The sequence below is a fragment of the Coturnix japonica genome, chromosome 3, assembly GCF_054131305.1.
Source record: "Coturnix japonica strain WE chromosome 3, WE-NBRP24, whole genome shotgun sequence".
Classification (NCBI taxonomy): domain Eukaryota; kingdom Metazoa; phylum Chordata; class Aves; order Galliformes; family Phasianidae; genus Coturnix; species Coturnix japonica.
The window spans coordinates 16439325-16461879 of NC_140665.1; the positions used below are offsets into that span (position 1 = coordinate 16439325).

A 22555-nucleotide genomic window follows, 5' to 3' on the forward strand; every position below is an offset into this window, starting at 1 on the left:
ACCTCCGGCTCGGAGCCGTCCATCCCCTCTGCAGTTCCTTTCCTCCTTGCCAACGCGTCCAGCTCGGACGCGGCGTTCCCCGCTCCGGTGCCTACAGCCCCCAGGAGGCGGCGCGCCCGTCCCGCCCCCCGCGCTGAGTGGCCCCGCGGTGCGGAGCGGGGCGGGCCCGGCGAGCGAGCGGCAGAAAGTGCCACGACTCCAGACGGGAGAGCGGGGAGCGACTCGGACGGGTATGAGGCGGCGGGGCCGGGGCTGGGCCGGGCGGGGGGCGCTGCGGATGGGGAGCGCCGCTCGGAGCGTGGGGAGCTGCCGGGGACCTTCCCCTTGCACGCACCCCCGGTGCCGGCGGGGTCCCCGCGGTGCGGCGGGTGGGATTCCCTCTGTCCCCCGTGGTTCCCGGCTCTGCAGCCGGCTGTCAGCGCTCCGGGGGGCCCGTCCCGCGCCCCCACGTGCCGGGGGGTCCCGCTGCGAGCTGTCCCGCTCCGCGCCCCTCCGTCCCGCTGTGGGGGGGGGTGTCCGGCCGGGATGAATGGTGTGCAGGGCGGTGCGGAATGGCGACGTGTGCAGGCGGCCGGGGAGGGGCCCGCACCGCCGGATGATGGACGCGGCTACGCCGCCTCTTCCTCCCCCGACCGACCCCTCCTGCGCTCCCCGGGCACCCCCGGCGCTCCGTGCCGCCGTCCCGGCCGCATTCCTGTGCCCGCCGCCCGCTGGGATCCCGTAAGCTGATTAGCCGCGGTTACGGAAGGTCACTATGAGATGATCGTGCCTTTTCCGTTCACCGCGCTAGAAAAAAGGACCTCGGGATGTCCCGCTCCTGCTGGTGCGGGGAGAAACTTCAGGAGCCGCTCGCGGTTTGGTGCTTGGGAAGAAGCCGAAATCTCAGCTCGGAGCCTCGTGTGCCGAGCCGGGCAGCTGCCGGGGGAAAGCAGGAGGAGAGCACCGCTCTGCACGGAGCCCGGCCCGCTGCCTTGCGCGCCTCTGCACCTCCTGACTCCAGCGGGACGTGCTGCTGCGGGGCTACGGCCGAGCGCTGCCCTTGGGTCAGAGCGAGGGAGCTGCGGGGAGCATCTTTCCCCGTCTATTGCACTATCCCAGGGCAGGGCAGCCCATGAGCTCTCCTTTGGCTGCGTGGGGAAATGAGATCTCTGTGGCTCCTACATGACCTGCTGGAGCTCCATGTGTGGGGTGTTGGGGCTGGACGCTGCTCTGTGCTTACATCCAGCAGGGCTGAGCATTCCCAGCTCCGCTTCCATGGACTATTGCTCAGTGCAGGCAGGAGTGGCTGCGTGGGGAGGGTTTCCTGGGCTGGACTTGGGGATGTTTGATGGCTAACAAGCAAAAAGCACTCTGAAGAGTTAAAGGACAGCTCTTCACATGGGTTTAAGGAACGTGAGCTCTGTGTTTTAGATGTGGAAGGCTAACCATGCCCGTGCACCAGTGCGGGCATTGCACTGTAACAGGCCCTTGCAGGAGTGTGTGTGTGTATGTGCCCCTTCCCTCTGCATTTAAGGACAGGTACAGGGGATTACTGTGGGCACTGCTGGTAGGATGGCCCAACTGCAGAATGGGGCTGCCAGGACCTGCGTCATCCTGGGTGTGAGGTTTTGGCCAGGCTCTGGAAAGGTGTTCTGGTGCCAGACTGGGGTTTGCTCTGTTTCTTCTTTTTCCCTCCTTGGCTCCACACGGCTGCTTTTGGACGTGGTGACAGCAGCTGGTGGGGTTGGGTGGTGGTTGCCAGGAGTTGGCAATGAGCCTTCCCTAAGCTGGAGCACTAAATTTGCTCTAAATGTGTATATTTGATAGTGTGGGGTTGAGGAGGGTTTATTCTTACTAACACAGGTCACTTTGTTCTGTCTTCTGATAGCTGATGAATGCTTTGGTGTAACCCTAAAACCAGCATTAGATCATGGATGTGTGTTCTTCAGCCTCGCTTTCTATTTACTGTGGGGAAATCCTTCCTTTTCCCCAGCAGGTTGGAACATGTTGCCCAGAGAAGCTGTGGTACCCCATCCCTGGTGATGCTTAAGGCCAGGTTGGATGGGGCCCTGGGCTAGGCTGGTGGGAAGCAGCCTTACCTGTGGCAGAGGATTGGAACTGGATGATCTTTAAGGCCCCCCTCCTACACGTGCCATTCTATGATTCTATGGGCTGTTCGTCCTGGTGGGGACGATCCCAAGGCACTCTCCCTGCAGCGGAGACACCTTGCACACTGGGGCAGGGTCTGGAGCTCGGGCAGTGCCTGTTCCAGGCAGGGTGGCTGGGTCCAGCTGGCACACAGAGCCTCCCGTTCACTTCAGAGAGGGCTGTGAGTTCCCTGCTCCAGCTGTTGGAAAGGAAGAACCTCCCAGGTCTCTGCCTTCAGGTGCTGAGGTTTTGCAAAGATGTTGATCTCCTTAGTTTCATTCTTTTTGCCTCCTCCTTCCTCCTCAACCCACAACCCCTTATACAGAGGAAATTCGATAATGTTCCCAGTTAAGTTTGGGGATGTGAACTCCTGATAGCCAGGAGCTTTCTGTATTTTTCTTGTTGTATTTTGAGGGACAAAGACAAGAAACCACATCTTGGCATGTCCTGGAAGGTGCTCCTTTGCAGATGAATGGCCCGTTTCAGCATCCCATTTGGGGTTAATGGGCCAGCTCACAGCCACGTGGAGGTTATGCCCTAATAGGAGGAACCTGAGTGTGACAGCAGGGATGGGATGGGCTTAGGAGCTTGGGACAAGGTTTGACTAGGAATTGAGCAGAGTGGAGATGGCAGCACCTTGCAGTGGCTGCTGCCTGCCCAGTCTCAACATCCAAGGCTGCTCGTGGTGTCTGTGTGGATAAACAGCCCCCTTTGCCTGCCAGCTGATAGCAGAGATGGAAGGAGAAGTGCTACATTCAGCGCTCCCTCTGCAAGTCTCACTCACTTCTTCCTGCTGGCGTCTGTTGGGGAGATGAGATAATTTATGACCGTGACTCTTTTTTTAAGCATGAACTTCTGACTTTTATTACTATTTGCATTTCAAGGAAATGGTTGGGACTCTACATGGCGTACGTGCGCACAGCCTCGGTGCTGGGTTTTCTCCTTAGGAGCAGGAGCTGTTGCGGACTGGTTGTTTCTACATTTGGAAGCTAATAGGGAAAGCTGCCCTGCACGTGCTTTCATCCTGTTTGTTGCAAGTGCTGCAGGTATCGCCCTACAGTCGTGTTAAAGCCATCATCCCTTTGGGCATGCGGCAGGTGGTTGCTAGTGGCTGTGATTGCATCCCTCTTCTTTCCAGTGTTTTTTGTTCTTCTGGAGATTGCTACCAATGAAATTAGTTGCAGCACTATAACTGGATTACTGTCAATAGGCAGTATAGTGGAGGAGCACTGGTAGCCCTCTCCATGTGTGTATGAATTGTGAGCATTTCTCTTCTCAGTGCAGGGTGGTGTTTGGAAACACGAATGATGCTTTTAATTCCCTTGGTGAAGTAATTGCATTTTTGGGCTTTTCCCCTCATTACTGTTCTGGTGTTTTGCAGGCACAGAAGAATAAGGCAGGATGGATGTGTACGACCCTCAGACGCTGGGTGTTGTGGTCTTTGGAGGCTTTATGGTGATATCAGCCATTGGGATCTTCCTGGTGTCCACCTTCTCGATGAAGGAGACTTCTTATGAAGAAGCCTTGGCAAAGCAACGTAAGGAGCTTGAGAAGACCAACCAGCACAAAATAGAGAAAAAGAAGAAAGAGAAACCTGTTGAGAAAAAAGGAAAAGCAAAGAAAAAGGAAGAAAAACCTAATGGAAAGATACCGGAGCAGCAAGTTACTCAGGAGGTGGCTGACTCTTCCAAGGATGTGGTTCTTGAGCCTGCTGTGGTGCCAGAACCCGTAACTGTTGAGTCTCCGATCGCAGCGGTGTCAGTTTCCCCCCAGGAAAAGGAGAAACCTGCTCCGTCTCCTAAGGAAAAGAGGAAGAAAGAGAAGAAGGTGGCAAAGGTAGAACCTGCTCCTAGCCCAGCACTGGTGACTCCTCCTGCCAGTGTTCCCAAAGGCTCTCCTGTCTTGGAGGTGACCCCTAAGGAGGTTCCTGTTGTGGCTGTGCCACCAGTTGGCACGCAGCAAAGTGCTCCGGTTGTCAGCTCCATCCCCACCAAAAAACCTGAGGCTGTTCCAACCCACGAGGAGCAGAAGCACGATGGGCCTGTCAAGAAGAAGGCTGCATCCAAGAAGAAGGCTGAACCAGGTAAGGTCAGATTCCTCTGCATGTGTTCCTATTGAGTAAGCAAACAGAGCATCTCGGTACTGCTAAAACAGAGCTGTCCTGTTCTGAGATTTTTATTTATTTGTTTTTCTTCCCAGTTGGTAACAGGGTAACTGTAGAATGGCTGTGTCTGGTGAGATGGACTGTGTGTGTTGAGGTTGGTTGGGAGAAACTTGTTCTGGACTGCCTTTCTCTCCAGGAGAAGGAGAATTTAAGTCAATAACTTACTGATTTATTTTCACTCTGTAACATGTTGCCTCCTGCTCTGGGTGCCCCACGTGGTGCTTATCTCCTTGGCTCGGTGGGCAGGCATTGGCAAGGTATAGGCTCCTCTAGGATTCACTGTTGTATTGGGGAGCTCTGAGCAGTTTTGTATACCAGGAATGAATGCGAGCTCCAGGTACATCTGGGTGAGAGGCAGCTGCCAAGGGTGCTGGACAACAGGGTGGAAAACAAGGATAAGGAACTCACTGGGGTGTAAATAGGTGTAGGCACAGTTCTGTAGCTGGATTCCTGCCAGTCTTTGCACCAATTTGAAGAGGTTTGGCTTCGCTTGCCTTTTTATTTTTCCCCAGTTGCTTTTTAGGTAAATGATTCTTGCGTGCTGAGGCAACATGGATGGGAGATGAACTCTATGACTTGTTCACTTAGGTAGTTTTGGGGTTGCTCTGAACATCTGTGCCTTTGGATGTGAGGTTCAGTTATTGCATGTCTTAAAAGCCAGGACTGATGTCTTTAGGTGCTCCTGTAGGGTTTTCCAAATGAGAGCTCTTGTCTGTGTTTGTGCCATGACGTTGTCTGTAGCTGGGCCAAAGCATTATGGACAGCCTCTTGGTGCCTGCTGTGGTCTCCCACTTTACTGAAGGCAGAAGCAACACATTATCCCATTGCAGATAAAAACTGGGATGTTCAAAGACATGTCCTCAGCACTGAAACAGATGCCAAACCTGACAGAAGCGGCTTGAGGTATTTTTCTCTTGTGCAAGTACATATTCTTCTCTCGTGGGCTGTGCGAGGGCTTCTTTCCTTGGGCAAGGCATGAGGTTTCCACCTCAAAATCAATTGGTGAATTGGCTCGGCGTGGCCTAGGCTTCCCTTTGCAGAGCAGAGCTGGGCCAAAGCAGGCTGCTGTGCTGTGCCGTGGTTTGGCAGGTTGCCCCAGGCCCGTTTGCCAGCTGTGAGGTGGTGTTTGTGCCATGCCCTCCTTGTGCAAAGATTGCTTGCGCAATGAATGCCGGCTGGAGATGGGTGACATTTTGCTGATGGGTTCTTCCACCCAGCGGAACTGGGTTGAGGGAGGTGATGTGCTGTCCTGCATCCACGCTGTCACCTGTGTGAGTGAAATGTGAGCGTGGCTCCTGAGCGGTGTGGTGTTTTGCTCATTCTTAAATGTGTTTCCCATCAGGTGCTGCCACCAGTGTGGCTGCTGAGACCAGTTGGGCCCTATGGTGGAACTAGCCCTGGACTGCCTGGCAAAGGCCCCTGTGCCCCGTACAGAGGTTGTGTTGGAGTGGAGTCTCCTTGGTGTCCACTCCTTGCCTAGCTTCATGGACCCTAAGCTCATCCTTCATGTTAGTGTAGTAGGGAATCCCAGAATCTCAGAGTGGTTGAAGTCATGAGACTCATCTGGGCTGCATGCATCAGTCTGGTTGCTGATTTGAAGCATCAGCTTTGGGGTTGAAGCCTGCTGGGGTATTTGGATGCTCTGCCATCAACCTGAGTGGTCTCAGTTCCCCCCGTTTTCTCCCTAGCACCTGCTGACACGGATGGGCCCCTCTACCTGCCCTACAAGACACTGGTGTCCACCATCAGTAGCATGGCGTTCAGCGAGGGGGAGGCCCAGCAGCTCATCGAGATCCTGACAGAGAGAGCGGGCATCGTGCAGGACACCTGGCACACGGTAGGGCTGTGGGCATCCTCATGGCCACCTGCTAGTACTGCTTCTGCCTCTGCTGAGTGAGCCTCAGCAGGTAGAACTCCAGGTCTTTGGGTGGTATGGGGGTCTTACTGATCCTACAGTTCAGTTCTGGAGCCTGGAGCTTAGTTGGGAGCCCTGTGCGAAGCACTTTGGGTGGCTTCTGCCTGTGGGGCAAGAGAGTGGGTTTGGAGATGGTGGTCCCCACTCACGTGCTACCTCACGCTTGCAGGCTACACAGAAGGGTGACCCAGTCGCTGTCCTGAAGCGCCAGCTGGAAGAGAAGGAGAAGCAGCTCACTGCGGGGCAGGAGGATGCAGCTGCTGCCAGAAACAAGCTGAGGGAGTTGAACAAGGTAAGCACTGTGTGGCCTGCCCAGCTTCATGGTGGCTCACCCCACTTTGACAAAGCAGCCAGGCTGTGAGCATCTTGGTTCCCACATGTCATCCCTTTGAGTTGGCCACTGTCTTTGTCCATTTGCCTCTACCTTGCTGCCAGCAGGACTAGGCAGCAGCAGGTGGGAGAGAAAAGGCCCAGCCACCCAACAGCATTCATAGAATCACAGAATGGCTTGGGTTGGAAGGGACCTTAAAGGTCATCTAGTTGCTATCCTCTGCTGCAGGCAGGGTTGCCAACCCCCCTGAATCAAGCACTGATTCTGCCTCTGCAAGGGGTGGTGGGTACTCTTGTTGGTTTTTTTTTCCCTGCTTTGTGCCCAAATTGTGTCTGATGAGCAGGAGAAAAAATCCATGCTGTTTTACTGCTTTCTCACAGCTGGCCCACTGTGGAACAACAGTGGCATCCAGTGGCCACAGAGCCCAAAAGAAGATGTGGATAGAAATGTAAGTGCTGAATGACTGACTTAGCTTGGCTGTGCTGCCTTGGTGTAGGGGTGCACAGGTAGCTGGTAGCACTGAGATGGCTGAACTTCTGCATCTTCTGGATTAGGTGGCCAAGTTTTGTGTTCCCTTGTAAGGAGAAAACTGGAGCCCTGAGGACTAAGCAGGCGGCTTCTCTCCATGCAGGAACTGGCAGCTGAGAGGGCCAAGGCAGCAGCCAGCGAGAGCAAGCTGAGGGAACAGCTGGTCACCCGTGAGCGGGAGATCACTGCTGTCCAGGCACGGATGCAGGCGAGCTACCAGGACCACGTTAAAGAAACGCAGCAGCTCCAGGGAAAGGTAGGCTGCAGAACTTCCTCCTCTTGCTGTCTAATGGCTTTTCTGGGGTTTATGGAGATGCAGAGTGGTGCATAGAAGGAGAAACCTGAGGCTTGAGGAGGTGGGGTGACCCTCTGATGCTCAGTTCTTCAATGTGGGCTTTATTGAACTGTGTTGCTCAAGGGGGAGTGAGTATATGGGAGCATCTTAAGGAGATATCGTATTCTGGCGGCTGTTGGTGTCTGTAGACTGAGGAAGGAGGCAAAGCTCTATGATGCATCTTTGGTGTGCGTGTTCCAAGCTGAACTGGGATGTTGTATGCATCCCACAAGCAGCATAACCTTTCTTGGGCTCCTCTAGATTCGGGCCCTGCAGGAACAGCTGGAGAATGGCCCCAACACACAGCTTGCTCGCCTGCAGCAGGAGAACTCCATCCTGAGGGACGCGCTCAACCAGGCCACCAGCCAGACGGAGAGCAAGTAAGCCCATGGCTACAGTGGGGGCAGAGGCTAGGACTACCTTTGGGCAGCAGGGCTTAGCTCTCCTTTGGGCTTGACCTTTCCCACTTACTGAAGGGACCTCCCCCTGCAGAGCCTATTGCTGGCTGGAGGTTGAGGGGAGTGGGGAAGTGTTTGCCAAATGGCTTTTGGGGACAAGCAGGGAAAATGAAGATGTCATTCCCATGCCATGGCTTGTAATATTGTGGGTGGGCAAAGGAAGCCCCCTCTGCTGTGAGCCCGGGGCTACCTGTGCTGCTGCTTCAAGCCAGCGGGCAGTGGGAGGGAGAAGGGAGCAGGAGGCGCTGGGGCCCTTCCCTGCTTAGGTGAGCTCATACTTCCTGACCTGAGAAGAAATCCAGCTGGCTCTTTGAAATGAGTGACGATGCAGGGAGCCGAGACGTGCCTGATGCCTGTAGAACAAATATGAGCTAGATAGAAGAATTTCACACTCCTTTTTATAGAAAATACAAAATAGCTGGTGATTAACAGCAGTAAAATAATTACAGACTGGACTCCAGATGCTTAGAAAACTTCCTCTTGTGTCTGGGAACACAGATCCTCGTGTCTTCTACTTCATAAGAAAGGAATGTCTCCTGTGATTGAAATACGGCTTTTAAAAAGCGATTTGTCAACTTTCCACCCCCTCCCTGAAGGACCAGGCGGGCCCTAGAAATAGGAAAATGCAACCACTAAAATGCTTCAAGTCCTATACCAGGCCCACACGTGGTTGTATTCCTCTGTAAGTAACACCAAGGATACTTGACTGTCTTGTGGGCTAAGGGAACCTTGCTTTTTCCAGGCAAAATGCTGAGCTGGCCAAGTTACGGCAAGAATGCAACAAGCTGATGAAAGAGCTGTCTGAAAAATCAGAGGTGCTACAGCAAGAGGAGCAGCAGAAAAAGAGCTGGGAGATCAAAGCAGCAGCGTCAGAGAAGCAGATCGAGCAGCTACAGGTCAGGCAGGCACTGCCAACCTGCTCTGCCAGCTTGGGTTCGGTGCCTTGTGGGAGGGTCTGTGCTCACTGCAGCTCCAGCCTGAGGTGGGGGACAGCTGGCTTGAGCTAACCAGGAGTGTGGGGCTTTGCCAAATGTTTTCCCTCTGATCTTGTCTGGGTTGCTTAATCTCCATGTGTTTCTGGTCATTCTCTCTGCAAACTGTAGAGGGTTGGACAGAGAGAGAGGGTTTGCTGCAGGAGCCAAGTCCTGCAGTGTTCTGGGTTTGTGACCTTAGGAGGTCCTTTTTTTTTCTAGTGGAAATGGGCAGCTACTTAGAGCAAAGTGTCATGTACAGACAGCTCTGCCCTGTGCTGGCCTTCAGAAGGGAAAGTGCTCGTGTCAGACACTGACTTCTCACATCCCTTTCTGCAGGGAGGGTGATTGAGATGGACGCTGGCTGTAAGAAACTGAAGTCAGCTGCTGAGAGACAAGGAGGTGTGCATACAGGCTCTGTGCTCATGTTCATGCACACACCTTGCCCTACTCAGTAAAACTGTCTCTTTCCAGGTTAGTTAGGGGCTAAGAGGCTCAGGTGTTATTAGAAGTAACTGAATTGCGTGAGATCTGGGGACTGGGCTGTGGGAGGTGCTGATGATGATGACTATCCACAGCTGGAAAGCAAACTGCTTTGCAGATCTTTTCATAGCCTCCCCTGTGTTAGTCACATGCGTTGTGGCTTTCTTGTAGCATCACCAGCAAAGCCCAGGCAGCATGAGACTTAGTTAAAACCATTCTTCTCACACATCTGTGGAGCTGGTGTGAAGGTGTTGGGGGGGAAACCCAGACTATATATGCTACTGGGTGTACTTGGTGCTGAATGAGTAGGGCCCTGCCTTAAAGCACCATCTCCTGGTGGTGGCTGGAGGCTTGAAGGCAGCAGGGAGAAGAGCACCTGGGAGAAGGAGGGCTTTTTCTGCAGCAGTGTCCCTTCCCCTTCTGTAGAAACCCCCTGAGATGTGATGGGAAACCCACTGGCCTGCACCAGCTTGTGTCTGTGCTCATGCAGATGAGAGAGCGGGGGAGTGAACCCACAACTGTTTTCAGGCCTGTTGATGCTAGCACAGGAGATAGAGCTGTGGCTTTTTTGTTGTCACCAGGGTGTGACTGGCTTGTTTGTTTGGCTGCTCAAAGGCCACCTCCCAAGTACAGACTTGGCTGTGGTTGGAGCGTGTTGCCAGTGTGCAGGGGGAGCATCTTCTGGCAGGTCAGTGTTAAATCCACATGAGCACTGGGCTGCTGGTTGCCTTTTCCTGTCCTCTCCACACAAAGCATTGCAGTGGTGTGATGTGCAGAGCTTCTGGTTTTCAGCACGTGCCTCATGCTCCTCTTTCTGCCTTCCCTGTCCAAGCACACGTCTTGGCCTCTCCTCTGCTGCTTTCTAAGATGGAAAATAAGTCTTCTCTGTCCCAAACCACATGAAAAATTCCACTGCCTATGGAAACACGTGGCTGGGCGTCTGAGTCTCTCTGATGGCAATGTCAGACCTCTACATGCTGGGCTGAGGCATCGGCTGCCTGCATGGCAATGGCTTTCTGGGAGCTAAAAATGTTGAGGATGACTTCCTTGTTGTAAGGAGGGCCTGTGATATCCTGTGTGCTGCTGGCAGGACATTTTCCTCCTCTCTTTTCCCACCACATAGCAGCAGCTGTGAGTGTGGTTGGTAAATGGAGCTGTGCAGTGCCTGCCAGAATAAACCTGCAGCAGAGAAGTTCTGAGACACCAGTGTGTGCTGCTGAGCACGGGGTGTTTGGGCTCTGATCATCGGCTGGGACTTTGCAAAGGGGAGGCTTCCTGCAGTGCTGTGCTCTGCAGTGCTTTCAGGTTGGGTATTAGGAAACATTTCTTCTCAGAAGAGGGGTGAGGCAGTAGCACAAGCTGCCCAGGGAGGTGGTGGAGTCACCATCCCTTGGGGGGCTTAAGAGCCATGGAGATGTGGCACTGAGGGACGGGGATAGTGGTGGGAATGGGTTGGTGGTTGGATGTGATGATCTCATCTTTGTGGTCTTTTTCATCCTTAATGACTCTGTGTTTCTATGGCTGGAGCTTACAGAGGATTTTCAGCACTCAGCTCCCTTGCAGACTTGGGGGGAGGTTGGCACGCTGGCCAGGGTGCCTGGTATGTTCTTTAAAGCCTTCCTTTTTTTGCTATGCAGGCTTCCAAAAGAGAAGTGGAGGCAACACTGCAGAGGAGACTGGATGAAGTAAGCGATGAGCTCCGCAAAACCCAGACCAGCTACAGGAGCCTGGTCGCAGATGCGGAAAAGGCCAAAGTGCAGCAGCAGAGCATTGCTGGTGAGGACCATGAAACAGCATGGGGGTAACTGTGGGGCATCTGGAACACAATGCAGATCATGAGCTTTTGGGGCTGCTATGCCCCTGGAAAGCATCCATGGCCAAGGTTTCTTTTGCCAAGGGTTGTGCTAGGACAGGGCAGGGTGGGGAGTCTCTATGTTTGTTGCACCTACCTTAGTGTGTTTCTCTCCCTTTTCTCTGGTAGAACTGCAGGCCAAGCTGTTGAGCTCTGAAACAGAGGTCAAAAGCAAATTGCTGGAGCTGGACAGCTTGAAGGGGAAACTACAGGATGCCAGCTCAGAGAATACGAGGCTTCTGGAAAGAATCAAATCCATCGAAGCTCTGCTGGAAGCAGGCCAGATGAGGGAGGCAGAAAAAGACAGAAACCTGAAGGTCCTGTGCGTTTTTACTTTGGGTGAGAGGAGGAGAGGGGGATTGCATTGCTTTGCGGCAGATGTGGAAGGGATTTGCCTGTGCCCAGCTGGCAGCGGGTGGTTCAGCTCTTAGCACCAGGCCCAACCAGGTGTTTTTGCACTGTCATATTAGTATCTGTGTTATCCCTGCTAATGGTTCATCTCTGGAGTGCCACTGAAATGTCTGATCTGCATCACTTGTCTAGGGAAGATAATGAAAGTGATTTCTCTATTTCTAGGCAGCCAATGAAGCAGAAATGAAGCAGCTGCAGATAAGGTATGTCTGGGTGCTCTCTAGTGTATACAAACTGCTGCTTCTTCCAACTTGCTGTCTGTGCATCCCAGACTTTGCCCAGTGCTGAGCTGTGTGGGTGAGGACTTCCTGCTCTCCTTGTTAGATAGCCTGGGGGAACTGTGAAGCCAGGAAGACCAGGTGAATCCTGGTCAGTGCTGCTGTTTAATCAGTTCCAGTGCTGGTCTGCTGGCCCCAAATAACAGCCAATATATTCTGAAGTGACAGTGTAATTGCTGTCTGGCACTTGAAGGCTAACTGTTTGTGTACAGCTGTCTGGGGAAGTTGTTGGGGCTGAAAGTGGATGAGGACCTGTGATGTTCCTAATCAAAGCCTGTGCTCAAAGCTGGGCTATCCAGATCAAGGGATTTGGGGCTATTTCCAGTGAGTTTTGGATGTCTTCAGGGATGGAGGTTCACCACCTCTCTGGGTCCCTCTTCTTCTGTTTGATGTCTACTCACATCAGAGAAAAAAGATTTTTGTGGCATTTGATTAGAGTTTCCCACACCACAGATTGTGGACTGGAGATAGTAGGATGATGCTTTCAAAATGCAAAGCTGTGGGCTATCACAGCCGAATGAGCCCTGAATGGGAGCGTGTCGGGAGTGGTTCCAGTTGTATGATCCAGAGCTTGTGGCCTTTGGCTCATGTTGTTTCTTCCTCTTGTCCTAGATGTGCAGCCAGCCAACTACTTGCTTGTTATTGCTGTTAAGAAAACTAGATCCCACTCCAGCATTGCCATGGTCTTTCATTTCCTGGTTTTAATCCCAACAAGTGCAACCTACTCCCTCTATTTCTCCATCCAAGTGCAGCTTCCTGCTGCTTTTAAATTCAAGAGCAGATCCCAAATAGGGCTGCGGTCCTTTACTCAGTGCTCACTGGCTTGGGTGGGAGGCGAGAGGTGGAAGCTCACTCCTGCATCATGCCATGCATCGTACCATTCCAGGCTCCAGGAGAAAACGGACCAGCTATTGTCCTTGGAAAGGGAAGCAGCAGAGCTGCGAGAGGCGATGGAGCAACAGAAGACTAAAAACAACGTACGTGGAATGAACCGGGCTCAACTTCTGCTGCTCAGATTCTTTTTCCTATAAAACCCAAATCTTTGGGATCAGAATGGTAACAGTTGCTCTAGTGCAGCACAGGCTCTTTCATCCCCATGGAGCACAACTGGGGTATCACTGTATCTGCTAGAGAGCAGGAGGGTCCTGGCAGGGTGACTCAAGCTGATAGGCTGCACTGTTGGAGGTGTCCCTCCTCTGTCCTCCTGGGCTCAGGACCTGTTAAGCAGAGAGATGCTGTCCAGCAGGATCAGGGCAGCTCCCTGTTGCCTCTCTGCTCCTTTTCCCTCTACTGCGAGGCTGCATGAGTTGTCTGGAGGCAATGCTGCAGCCTTCTGCTAGGCCTGAGTCCATTTCAGGCAGCTCTGAGGGCTGCTTTTCTAGCTCGTCTCCATCATGTGTTCCTGCAGGAAGATTTGAGCCTGGTGCTTTGTGAAGCTGCAGGGATAGTGGAGAAGGGAGTGGATGTGGGTGGTGGGATGGGGAATCCTCAGCAAAAGCGATGGGCTGCCCATTTTCCTGAACGGAGGCTTTGAAATCCTCCGCAGTGCCAACAAGCAGCTTGGCGGCCTTCAGCGTGGTGTGTGGCAATAAGCCTTGTGTGTGTGGTCTCGGCAGGACCTTCGCGAGAAGAACTGGAAAGCAGTGGAAGCGTTGACCACAGCGGAGAAGGCATGTGAAGAAAAGCTACTTGCTGCTACAAGAGCAAAGGTGAGCCTGGTATTTCTCTTCAGTAGTGGTGTCAGTGTTTTAGGGGATGCCCCAGCCTCCCCAGAGCCACCAGTTGTTTGCTCTGGGCTGCCCGCCTTGTCTTAGGAGCAGCACTGGTTTAACCCTCTCGCCAGCTTCCCCAGGTTTGTCTTGAGGGCTCTGTATCCATTACAGATTGCCACTGGGGAACCATGACTGTGGATGGAGGGGGAAGGATATTTCAGTGAATCTTAGAGGCGCTGCTCTCTGCTTGCTGGTTTTCCCGTGCCAGCTTATGTGTGTAGGCACAGAAAAGCAATATCGGTGCTGGTAGCCTGGCCCATGAGCACCCGAGTCCTCCACCCCATGGCAGTGTGTTCCTCTTGCAGGAGGAGTTGGCCCACCAGCTTGATGTGCTCCAGACACGAACCAAAGAGACTCTGCTCTCTGCACTCCCAGAAGTCACTGTATCACAGCAGGTGGGCTCCTACCATTCCAGCCCCCTTACAGAGCCTTTTCCACGTAGGGATATCAGGCATCTAAACGTTTGTTTTTTCTCTTTTCCCCTCCTTGTCCTGTTTTTCAAACTCAGGATTATGAGGCCTGGCTACAAGAGTTCAAGGAGAAGGCTGTGAGTGCGCTAAAGCAACACGCGGTTACGACAGAGCCTGTGGTAAGTGAGCGGGCTGGGAAGTAAAATACTTAAGTTGCTTTTTTTCTTTTCCTCATTTCTTTCTCCATCTCCCTTCTCAGGATTCAGCACTTAAACTGAAAGAGGCAGAGGAAGCACAGAGCACTTTACAAGCAGAATGCGAGCAGTACAGAGCTATCCTTGCAGAGACAGTAAGTTATGGCTCCTCATAATGTTTTGGCCTTCTGCTAGAAATACAGCTCAGTTCCCCAGCAGATCATGGGCTGATGGTGGGCTTTGCACAGTCCGCTGGGGCTGCCATGGAGAGGATTATTTCCCAGTGAGTTGGGGGAAGAGGACAAGCCTCAATTTATGCATTCTAATCAAGGCGGAAACCTTGGATGTTGCTTGAGGCACAGCGGCACATGCAAGGGCCCCGTTAAGCAAAGTGGTTGAGGCAGCTTGGGAAATGGGTGCCCCCAGCCCCACCTGATTTGGTTGCTGATGCATTGACCCAAATTGCATTGGCTCAAATCTTTTGAGAAGAGATGGATGTTCCCTGGCACCCAGCCCTGGTGGCTGCTGCTGGGAGGGCTGCAGGGGGCTTGGGCTCAGCTGGGGCTTTGCCAACAGGAAGGGATGCTGCGAGACCTGCAGAAGAGCGTGGAGGAGGAGGAGCAGGTGTGGAAAGCAAAGCTCAGTGTCTCTGAAGAGGAACTCCAAAAGGTGTGTGCTTTGGGACATCTGGGTGTGTTGTTCATGGAGCAGAGGGGCTGTTGGCTGCGGGCTGGGTGGTGACCCTGTCTGTTCCTGCCTGACATGAGAGCTTACTCTTCCACCTCTCGTCACAAAATAAACAGATTCGAAACTCACTTAAACCCTTCTTGCTCCCACCTCCCTGTCTGCTGTATGCTGGAGGAATGGGTTGCAGCTCTCTGGTGCAGGCATGATTATTGGGAAACTACATTACTGCTTTCAGCTCTGAAACTTGGAAGTCAGACTCAGCCCTCCTGGTGGGTGCTGGCTTGGCTGAGGCAGGGCACGTGCTGTGCTCTAGGACTCCTATTTTCAGGGACTTGGCTTGCTCTAGGTATCTAGGTTGAGCTTGGCTTTGGTTGAGGTTACAGAAAGGAGCTGAGGTCCAAGCCACGTATTGTGCATAGCTTTTGGTCCAGCTGTCTGTCTAGCTTTGGGTACCTCTCTCACTGGCTACAAAGCCAGCTGGCTGCTGCCGAAGAGCCAGTGCTCTCCAAGTGTCTGGGGGAAAGCATGTGTCCTGAACTCCTGTGACTTAGCTGGGGTCTGGGAGGGCTCAGCTGGTCACGCCTTTCCTGCAAATCTGACTTCAGTTATCTCTGACTTCAGTATCCTCTTGAATGCAGAACTGAAATAAAGCTGCTTCCCATGGTCTGGTTCCTCCCCATCATGTGGGTTTTTAAGTCTAAGTCTGCCTGGGCTGCAGAGCAGTGGGAGAGCTCTTGTACAAGAGATCTCTAATTCCACTGCTGGCTGTCTGGCACTGAGGGCTGCGGCTGTGCTGCATGGGGATGACGTGGCTGCCGGTGTGTGTGTGTTGGGATGGACGTGGCAGCTCAGCAGGCCCAGAGCAGCTCTGCCTCTCTGTGGAGAAGAGGGGAATTCTTCTGTTCAAAGAATTCAGCAACCATGGTGTCCTTTTCTCAAAGATAAATCTGGGAATGCCTTCTGCTGACACTGTTCTTTCTCTTGGCTTAGTCACAACTCCAGTTGAAATCCCTTGAAGACATGATAGAGAAGTTGAAAGCAGAGCTGCAGAGCACTGACCAGGTAAGGTTTTTGGCCTTCTGCATTCCTGGCACGGGCACTGGGTAGATGGGTGCTGTGCTCGGGCTGAATGGGAACCCATCTCCTGTCCTACCCTGGGCAAGGTGGGCTGCAGCGTGGGATGGGCCTGGGCTGTTTGGCACCTCAACCCCCCTCTGCATTCTTCCCTTGTAATCCAGAGAAAGGAGTACGTCTCTCTCCTGGAAGCGCAACTGGAAAATCACTTGCAGACAGCCAGCTCCGAACGCCAAAACTACACAAAAGAAGTTGAAAGTGTAAGTGTGGCAGACATTACTTTAAATGTTCCTGGACTCGCCACCCCTCCACCTTTTTGGGGTTTGAGGAGCGCCCCAGGGATCTGCAGCTTCACAAATCAGGAGAGAGAGTAGCTGGAGATGTTTGCTCCAGTCTGGGCTGTGGGCATCTGATGTCAGGATCAGTTGGCAGGCTGGTAGAGATCTATGTGGAGATGCACCTCAGTGCTGTGTGCGATTTCTGTGGGTCAAGTGAGGCAGAGCAGTCCCACAGTTGCCTCTTTGAGCAGCCATTAGCAAGTGATGCTATCACTGCTTCTCTGGGATGGTGTTGCGTCCCATAATGTCTCCCTGGGCTGCAGAGCTCCAACATGAAGTATTGTGAGTTTGCCTTTTTACCTCTCAGAGGCACCAGGGTGATGGGGCAGCAAAATGGGATGGGGAGTGGCCAGAACTGGACTTCTGTATTGCAGGGTGGGCCACAGCCGCAGGAAGGTGTGGCTGGAGATAAAAGCCCAAACCCTGATGCTTTTCCTCACCTCTGCTTCCTGTTTCTTTTCACCAGCTGAGACAGCTCTTATCAGAGTCCCAAGAGCAGCTGGAAGCAGCAAAGACAGAAGCGCAGAAGCAGAGCAAAGAACTGGCCCTGGTAAGAGGGTGATGAACCACTGGGACCCGTCTGCCTGCATGCAGGACTGCTGCCTGGCCTCAGGGCAGCTCACAAACCACAGCCCAGGGTTCATCTGCCTGCTGGTGCCCTGCTCTTCTCTGCAGGTTTGGAGACAGGAGGAAGGCACAGCCACCACATGGGCACACCTGGTGCTCCCAGCCTTCCTTGTAGCAGGAACTGATTACCCCTCACAAACACTTGGAGTAGGGCTTTGGGTGCTGCCCTGGGGCCCTGGGTGGGATGAGTTAGGCTGTGTATGCCACGTGCATAGAAGTTGCTTAGAGGGCTGGAAGGTGGGGCTGAGTTTCTGCAGGTGAGTGGGAGAGAAACCTGGGATAAAGGGCCAGGAGAGCCAGCAGATCTACCGAAACCACAAGGGCTTTTGTTTTTTAAATCAGTGCTTTGGTTAATGAGATAGCAGTTGGTGCTTTGGGTTTTAATACTGGAAATGCTTCATTCTTTGGAAGCCACTGTCATCCAACTCACTGAACAAACTGGTGCAGCCTTCACTCTTTGGGGAGCTTGGTGCTGGATGGTCATTAGCTTTAAACCCATTAGCTGGGCAGGTGGCTGTAAGCACTGAACATGCTTGTGTCCATTCAGAAGCCTTTCCTTTCTTCTGGACAGGGTTGGTTAGTGCAAACATTCGTCTTTCAAACGGCCCGTGTTAGATGCAGAACATGAGCTGGTTTTCCCAACATTTCAGCTTGTGTGCAAGCAGAAGGGCTGACAGACAGAACTGGTCTGCAGGTCCTCGTGGATCTTGTCACAGCGCAGTGTAACTGAGGCAAACTTGCCGGTCCTTCCTCCAGGTCAGGCAGCAGCTGAGTGAGATGAAGAGCCACGTGCAGGATGGAGAAGTAGCGGGGTCACAAGCTGAGCTGGGCGATCCCACACCCTTCGAGGTTAGGGTGGTGAGACCGCTGCCCACAGGGTCACTGACCCTTAATCGTGTCCCTTGTCCTGTCCCCCCGTCTCTAACTGCATGGAAAACTGCACGTGGCTTTGCTCTTGTCTCCTGTCCTGTGTGTATGGGGTCTGACAGTGGAGGCTGTGGGAAGCTGGGCCTCGCTCCCTTCAGCCACATGTTGAAGGTCTCTGAAACAGGACAGGCTGCAGGAGAGGACACCCTGCCATGGCTACATGGGAACCCTTCCCAGCAGGAGCCTGGGGATTAGGATTACAGGCCCTGAGTAGGAACAGCGGCTCTGCAAATCTTGCTGGAGCCGGGCTGAAGGCATTATCCACGGCTGTTCCCTTGCAGGCTAACACCTCTTGCTGGCAGCAGTGGCTGCAGCACGCCGGGCTCTGTCTCTCTCCTTTAATCCTGTTAACTGTGGAACCTTCTCTCGGGCACTGCTCTGGCGCACACGAGGATCTGCCACATACATCCTCCTATGTTGTGCTGCTCAGGAAGCAAGAAAACTTTGGCAATGTTAAGGCTTCCCATTGCCATCCACCCAGCTTCTGTACCCATTGCCCCTCCGAGCCCTAGGGAGAGCTCCAGGCTTTATTTCTTGTGTACAGCCCAGCTCCCCACTGGCTCATCGTCTTCATCAGCTCTCCTTTTGTTTTGTTTTCTGTGCATTTTTCCCCTCTCAACGCAGCTGAAAACGCAGCTGGAGCAGAATGAGGCACTGATGGAGAAGGAGCAAGAGCTGAGGCAAAAGCTGACGCGGGAGCTGGAGGAGGTGGGTGCTGGGCCGGGAGGGTTGATGGCCGGGGTGTTCATGCTCCTATCTTAGGAAGTGCTGCCCTCCTGGTGCATGCAGTGCACCCAGCCGGCTGCTGGTGGCTCCAGAGCCCAGCTCAACAGCAGAGCCGGGCAGGAGGTGCCCGCTGCTCTGCTGGTGTTTAATGAGTGCATGTCCCCCTTCCAGGCACAAAGCTCAGCGTGCAGCCTGCAGGCAGAGTTGGAGAAGTTGAGACTGGCTGAAAACGCAGCAGCTTCGGACACAGAGGAGGCCCAGCATCTCAAGGTGATGTGGCTGACCTGGTCCCTTGCGTTTAGTGCTGAGCTAGAAGGGCTAAAGCTATATCCAGGCAGGACTTGGGGCATGATTTATCCCCAGTGGGGATGGTGGGGCAAGGCAGATGATGGGAAGATCTCCTGGGGTTACTGGGTTCCCTATGGGCAGGGAGGCTGAGGCACATGGTTCTTTTCACTCCCATCCAGGAAAGACTTGAAAAAGAAAAAAAGCTAACAAGGGACTTGGGCCAGGCAGCAACCAAACTACAGGAGCTACTGAAGGTGACCCAGGAACAACTGGCCAAAGAGAGAGAAACGGTGAAGAAGTTGAAAGAACAACTTCATGAGAAGGTATTTATTCCCAGCGCTGGGACAGCTGTGGCAGTTGGCCATCCCTTCCGCCACTGGGGGAGGTTGTGGTGCTTTAAAATGGGATGCAGTGGGGATCCCATGGCCTGAAACCGTCTGTCTGGCTTTGGGCAGTGACTGGGGCTGTGGTGGGTCCCTGGGACCCAGTTGAGTTGAACTCACCTCTGTTCTTCTCCAGGGTGAAGAGGACAGTTCAAAGGAAGGGACTTCAGTGTGATGAGTCCGTGTGACCCGGAACGTACCGTTCAACTTACCAAAATGCCTTACACATTCCTAAAACAAAAGTATACGCTGAATTTATTGTAGATAAAGATACAATACAAGCCGGTAGTGACCCCAAACCTAGTTTTGAAACTTAAGGAAAAAAAAAAAAAAAGAAAAAAAAAGAAAAAAAAAAGGTAAACGTTGCAGGCTACATTTGTAAGGAAATGTTCATACTGTTTTGTACAACCCCTGGTTCCCCTGGGTGCTGCTCTGGCCCGGCTGGGGCTGGATGTGACCCTCCTCGAACCCACGAATGTGTGAAAAGGGAAGGCTGTGTTTGTACATCAACTGGTGCAATTATTATTATATATATAAATATATATATTATTATTATTTCTTTTTGAGTGAAAGAAGTGTGGAAGTAAGACCCGCGATGGGAGGGAGCTGCTCGTTGATGGGTGGCTCTGGGCATGTGTCCTTCTGTGTATTTTGTGGGTGTCGATGCAATTAAAATGACGTAGTGGAGGGGGCTGGTTCCTGCTGTACTTCTCTGGTTGTTCCTCATGCTGGCAGGGCTGCTTGGGCGTGCCTGAAGGATGACCCTGCTGTAGCCAGAAGCGGATCCTTTGCTGTCCTTGCTGTGCTGCAGCAGCTCTCCCCTGTGGGTTTTCTCCAGTATACATGAAGGAGGTGCAGAGGCTGAGGCCATAAGGGGATGCAATGGGATGGCTGCTCCTGGGGACAGGTATGGAGGCTCTCCCTGCAGCTGTGACTAAACACAGCTGAGGCCAGTGTGCATCCCAGGCACAGCCTCGTGGTCCAGACCTCGAGGCTGCATCATTGGGGCTGATGTGTGCAGCCTCCAGCCCAGGCCCTGCTCTCTGTAAGTCACCAGAACAGCACCCAGAGTGGGGCCGAGTGCCTCCCACCCCAGGACCGCAGTGCCTTGAGGTGGGGACTGTGGGATGGAGCTTATGCTGCTGGCTGGAGGGAGCTGGTGGCTGCAGGCTGACGACCTTGTGCCCCATGCCCTCTGCTCCCCTTGCTTCCAGCCCTCTGAGCGTGGGAGGTTGAGTGCCCAGCTTCTGCCTGGCTATAATAGGCTGCTGGAAGGATGTGCTCATTGACACCCCCTCACCCTGCAGCCATGATTGCCCATCAGCTTCCTCTTCTGGCTTTGGGAGGCCCTACTGACCCAGGAGTAACAAAACAGCAAAACCAGCAGAAACCAACCAGAGCTGGGGGTAAGGGAAGTAAGTAAGGGGGTGGCCATCATCCAAAGAGCAGTCAGTGGTGAGGGCCCCAAAGCAGCCAGCACAGCAAAGTGATGAAACAATTTGGTTTTTGGGTTTTGCTTTTGCAACAACCAGTTCCTTTACTGTGCAGAACAGCACACGCTTAATGAGTGTGCATGCAGGAGCAGTGAGAAAGCTCTGTAAATACATAGTCAAAGCAAGGAGGGCGAACAGCAGCATGCACATGCTCAATGGGCTCCAGCAGCCAGAGCAGATGTGGTGTCTTTGGCATGGGGGACATAGTGCCCCTCAGGACACCACCCAGCTGCTGTGTTTGGAAGGGAAAGAGGAGCTGGAGTTAAGTAAGGCTGGTGATGGAAACAGGTCTCTGGGGACTGATGTTTAAGCTTGAGTTCAGGTATTGCTGGGATTTATTCCATTCCATGGAACCATGAGGGTATGGGAAGGCCAGGCCCTCACCTCAGAGCAGTGGGATTTCACCCACCCCTTGGGCAGCCTGGGCTTTGCAGAGCTCTGTCTCTGTCAGGCAGGCTGTGCTGCTGGGATACACCCTTCTGCCTCCACATCTGACTTCCTTCCCCCTTTGTTCAGGCTCATCTCTTAACCAAAAAAGGAAATCCCAGGGATAAGTCCACCAGCTTCACCTGGGCTGGACTGCTCTTCAGTTAGCTGCAGTCTGGAGGTGTTTGTTATCAGTTGACTCCTGAATGGGAGTTCCCTTTATTTGCCAGGCAGCACCACTCCCACTGTGTCACTGGTTTTATCATCTCAGCCTGAACTTTGGACGGACACTGAGGTACAGAAGAGCTGTTTTTGTGGGGACGGTTACTGCCTTGTATGGAAGAGCTGCTTTTATGGGGGTGGTTACTCCCTTGTGGCAGGTTGGAAGCTGGGAAGGAACAGGCCAGGAGCACCCACTGATGACAGTTTAGTTTCCTCTTCTGATAAGAGCTCACTGTGGTGGATCCTGTCAAGCCACCATCGTGAGATGCTCCCCATGAAGGTTCTGAGCCCAGCAGGAAGGGAAGCAGATGCAACAGTGGAGCCTGTGACTGCTGCAGGCTGCTACACACTGAGCTGTTGAGGCGTGCAAGGCCGGGAGGACATCAGTGCCCTGCAGAGAAACAGACCATCCTTTCTCCCCCACTTCTCCTTCCAGCCTCTTTTCCCCCCATTGCAAAAGCTGGAGAGGAACCAGTCGCTGACCCAGGGGAAGGAAACCCCATTTATTGAAGCCATTTAGGTTTGGCACACACAGAACACAGCACAGTAACGCACTGGAGGCTGAGGGTTTGGGTTTTTTTTTTTTTTTTTTTTTTTCTCTACAGACATACAGGAAAACTCTATGCAACTTCCATGTACACATTACACAAAGGAAACAGCTTTAATCAACCACTGGTGAAACATGGAAGCTTTTAAGATCTCTGTAGCTGGCACAGGAATGTTCTCTACCCCCCTCCCCCCCCATACAAAAGGCATTTCAGGTCAAACTTTCTAGTAGGTGATATTTCCATGCATTTCTACAGAATTAAAGAAGCTAACAGACAAAGAGCCCAGACCAAGCCGTATTAGTCAGGCTGATTGGTTCTACTAAGTTAAATCAATAATAGTTATGGACAAATGGACCAAGTGACCAAAGACTGAGGGCTGAGAACACCACTCGTCATCCTTTGCTGTTATTCCAAGTGGTTCTTTTCTCACTGTACTACCCATAACTGGAGAGCTCCGATGGAAGCATCTGCACCTGTCAAAGCCTCGGAAGCATCTGATCCGCTACTAAGTGTGTTAGTGGAAATAAAGGTAGCTCTAAGTTCACCTATGCCAAAAGAAAAGCCGTTTCAATAGAATCGTTCAGCCTT

At 52.9% G+C, this 22555-nt stretch overlaps 1 protein-coding gene and 1 long non-coding RNA gene across 8 annotated transcripts; one reads left to right on the forward strand and one right to left on the reverse strand.

Annotated features, from left to right (window-relative positions):
• The first annotated feature begins 200 nt into the window (after positions 1 to 200).
• Positions 201 to 22274, forward strand: RRBP1 (ribosome binding protein 1). 7 transcript variants are annotated; one of them, XM_015857034.3, is made up of 24 exons: positions 201 to 230; positions 3509 to 4210; positions 5980 to 6128; positions 6376 to 6498; positions 7169 to 7321; positions 7661 to 7779; positions 8600 to 8753; positions 10949 to 11087; positions 11293 to 11480; positions 11740 to 11777; positions 12739 to 12829; positions 13469 to 13561; positions 13930 to 14019; positions 14133 to 14213; positions 14294 to 14383; positions 14805 to 14897; positions 15906 to 15977; positions 16154 to 16249; positions 16794 to 16877; positions 17711 to 17803; positions 18506 to 18589; positions 18779 to 18877; positions 19075 to 19218; positions 19415 to 22274. In XM_015857034.3, exons 2-24 carry the CDS (start codon positions 3529 to 3531, stop codon positions 19451 to 19453), a joined length of 2994 nt encoding a protein of 997 aa, XP_015712520.2. In that variant the 5' UTR covers positions 201 to 230; positions 3509 to 3528; the 3' UTR covers positions 19454 to 22274. The 7 variants fall into 7 exon arrangements, with proteins under 7 accessions (XP_015712520.2, XP_015712524.2, XP_085398947.1 ...); XM_015857037.3 differs by lacking the exon at positions 201 to 230 and adding an exon at positions 586 to 720; XM_085542820.1 differs by lacking the exon at positions 201 to 230 and adding an exon at positions 656 to 748.
• LOC146761296 (uncharacterized) lies at positions 8239 to 19511 on the reverse strand. The gene is made up of 2 exons (XR_014944507.1): positions 19399 to 19511; positions 8239 to 8393 (listed from the first exon to the last, which is right to left on the reverse strand). It is a non-coding gene; the product is annotated as an uncharacterized LOC146761296 (long non-coding RNA).
• Positions 22275 to 22555: the final 281 nt, after the last annotated feature.

Excerpts from the sequence above, each read along its gene's own strand:
- RRBP1 (XM_015857034.3), top strand. The coding sequence starts at position 3,529 with ATGGATGTGTACGACCCTCAGACGCTGGGTGTTGTGGTCTTTGGAGGC. Across the intron at positions 7,322-7,660 it reads CGCAGCAGCTCCAGGGAAAG|ATTCGGGCCCTGCAGGAACA; the intron begins GTAGGCTGCAGA and ends GGGCTCCTCTAG. Across the intron at positions 14,384-14,804 it reads GAGCTATCCTTGCAGAGACA|GAAGGGATGCTGCGAGACCT; the intron begins GTAAGTTATGGC and ends CTTTGCCAACAG.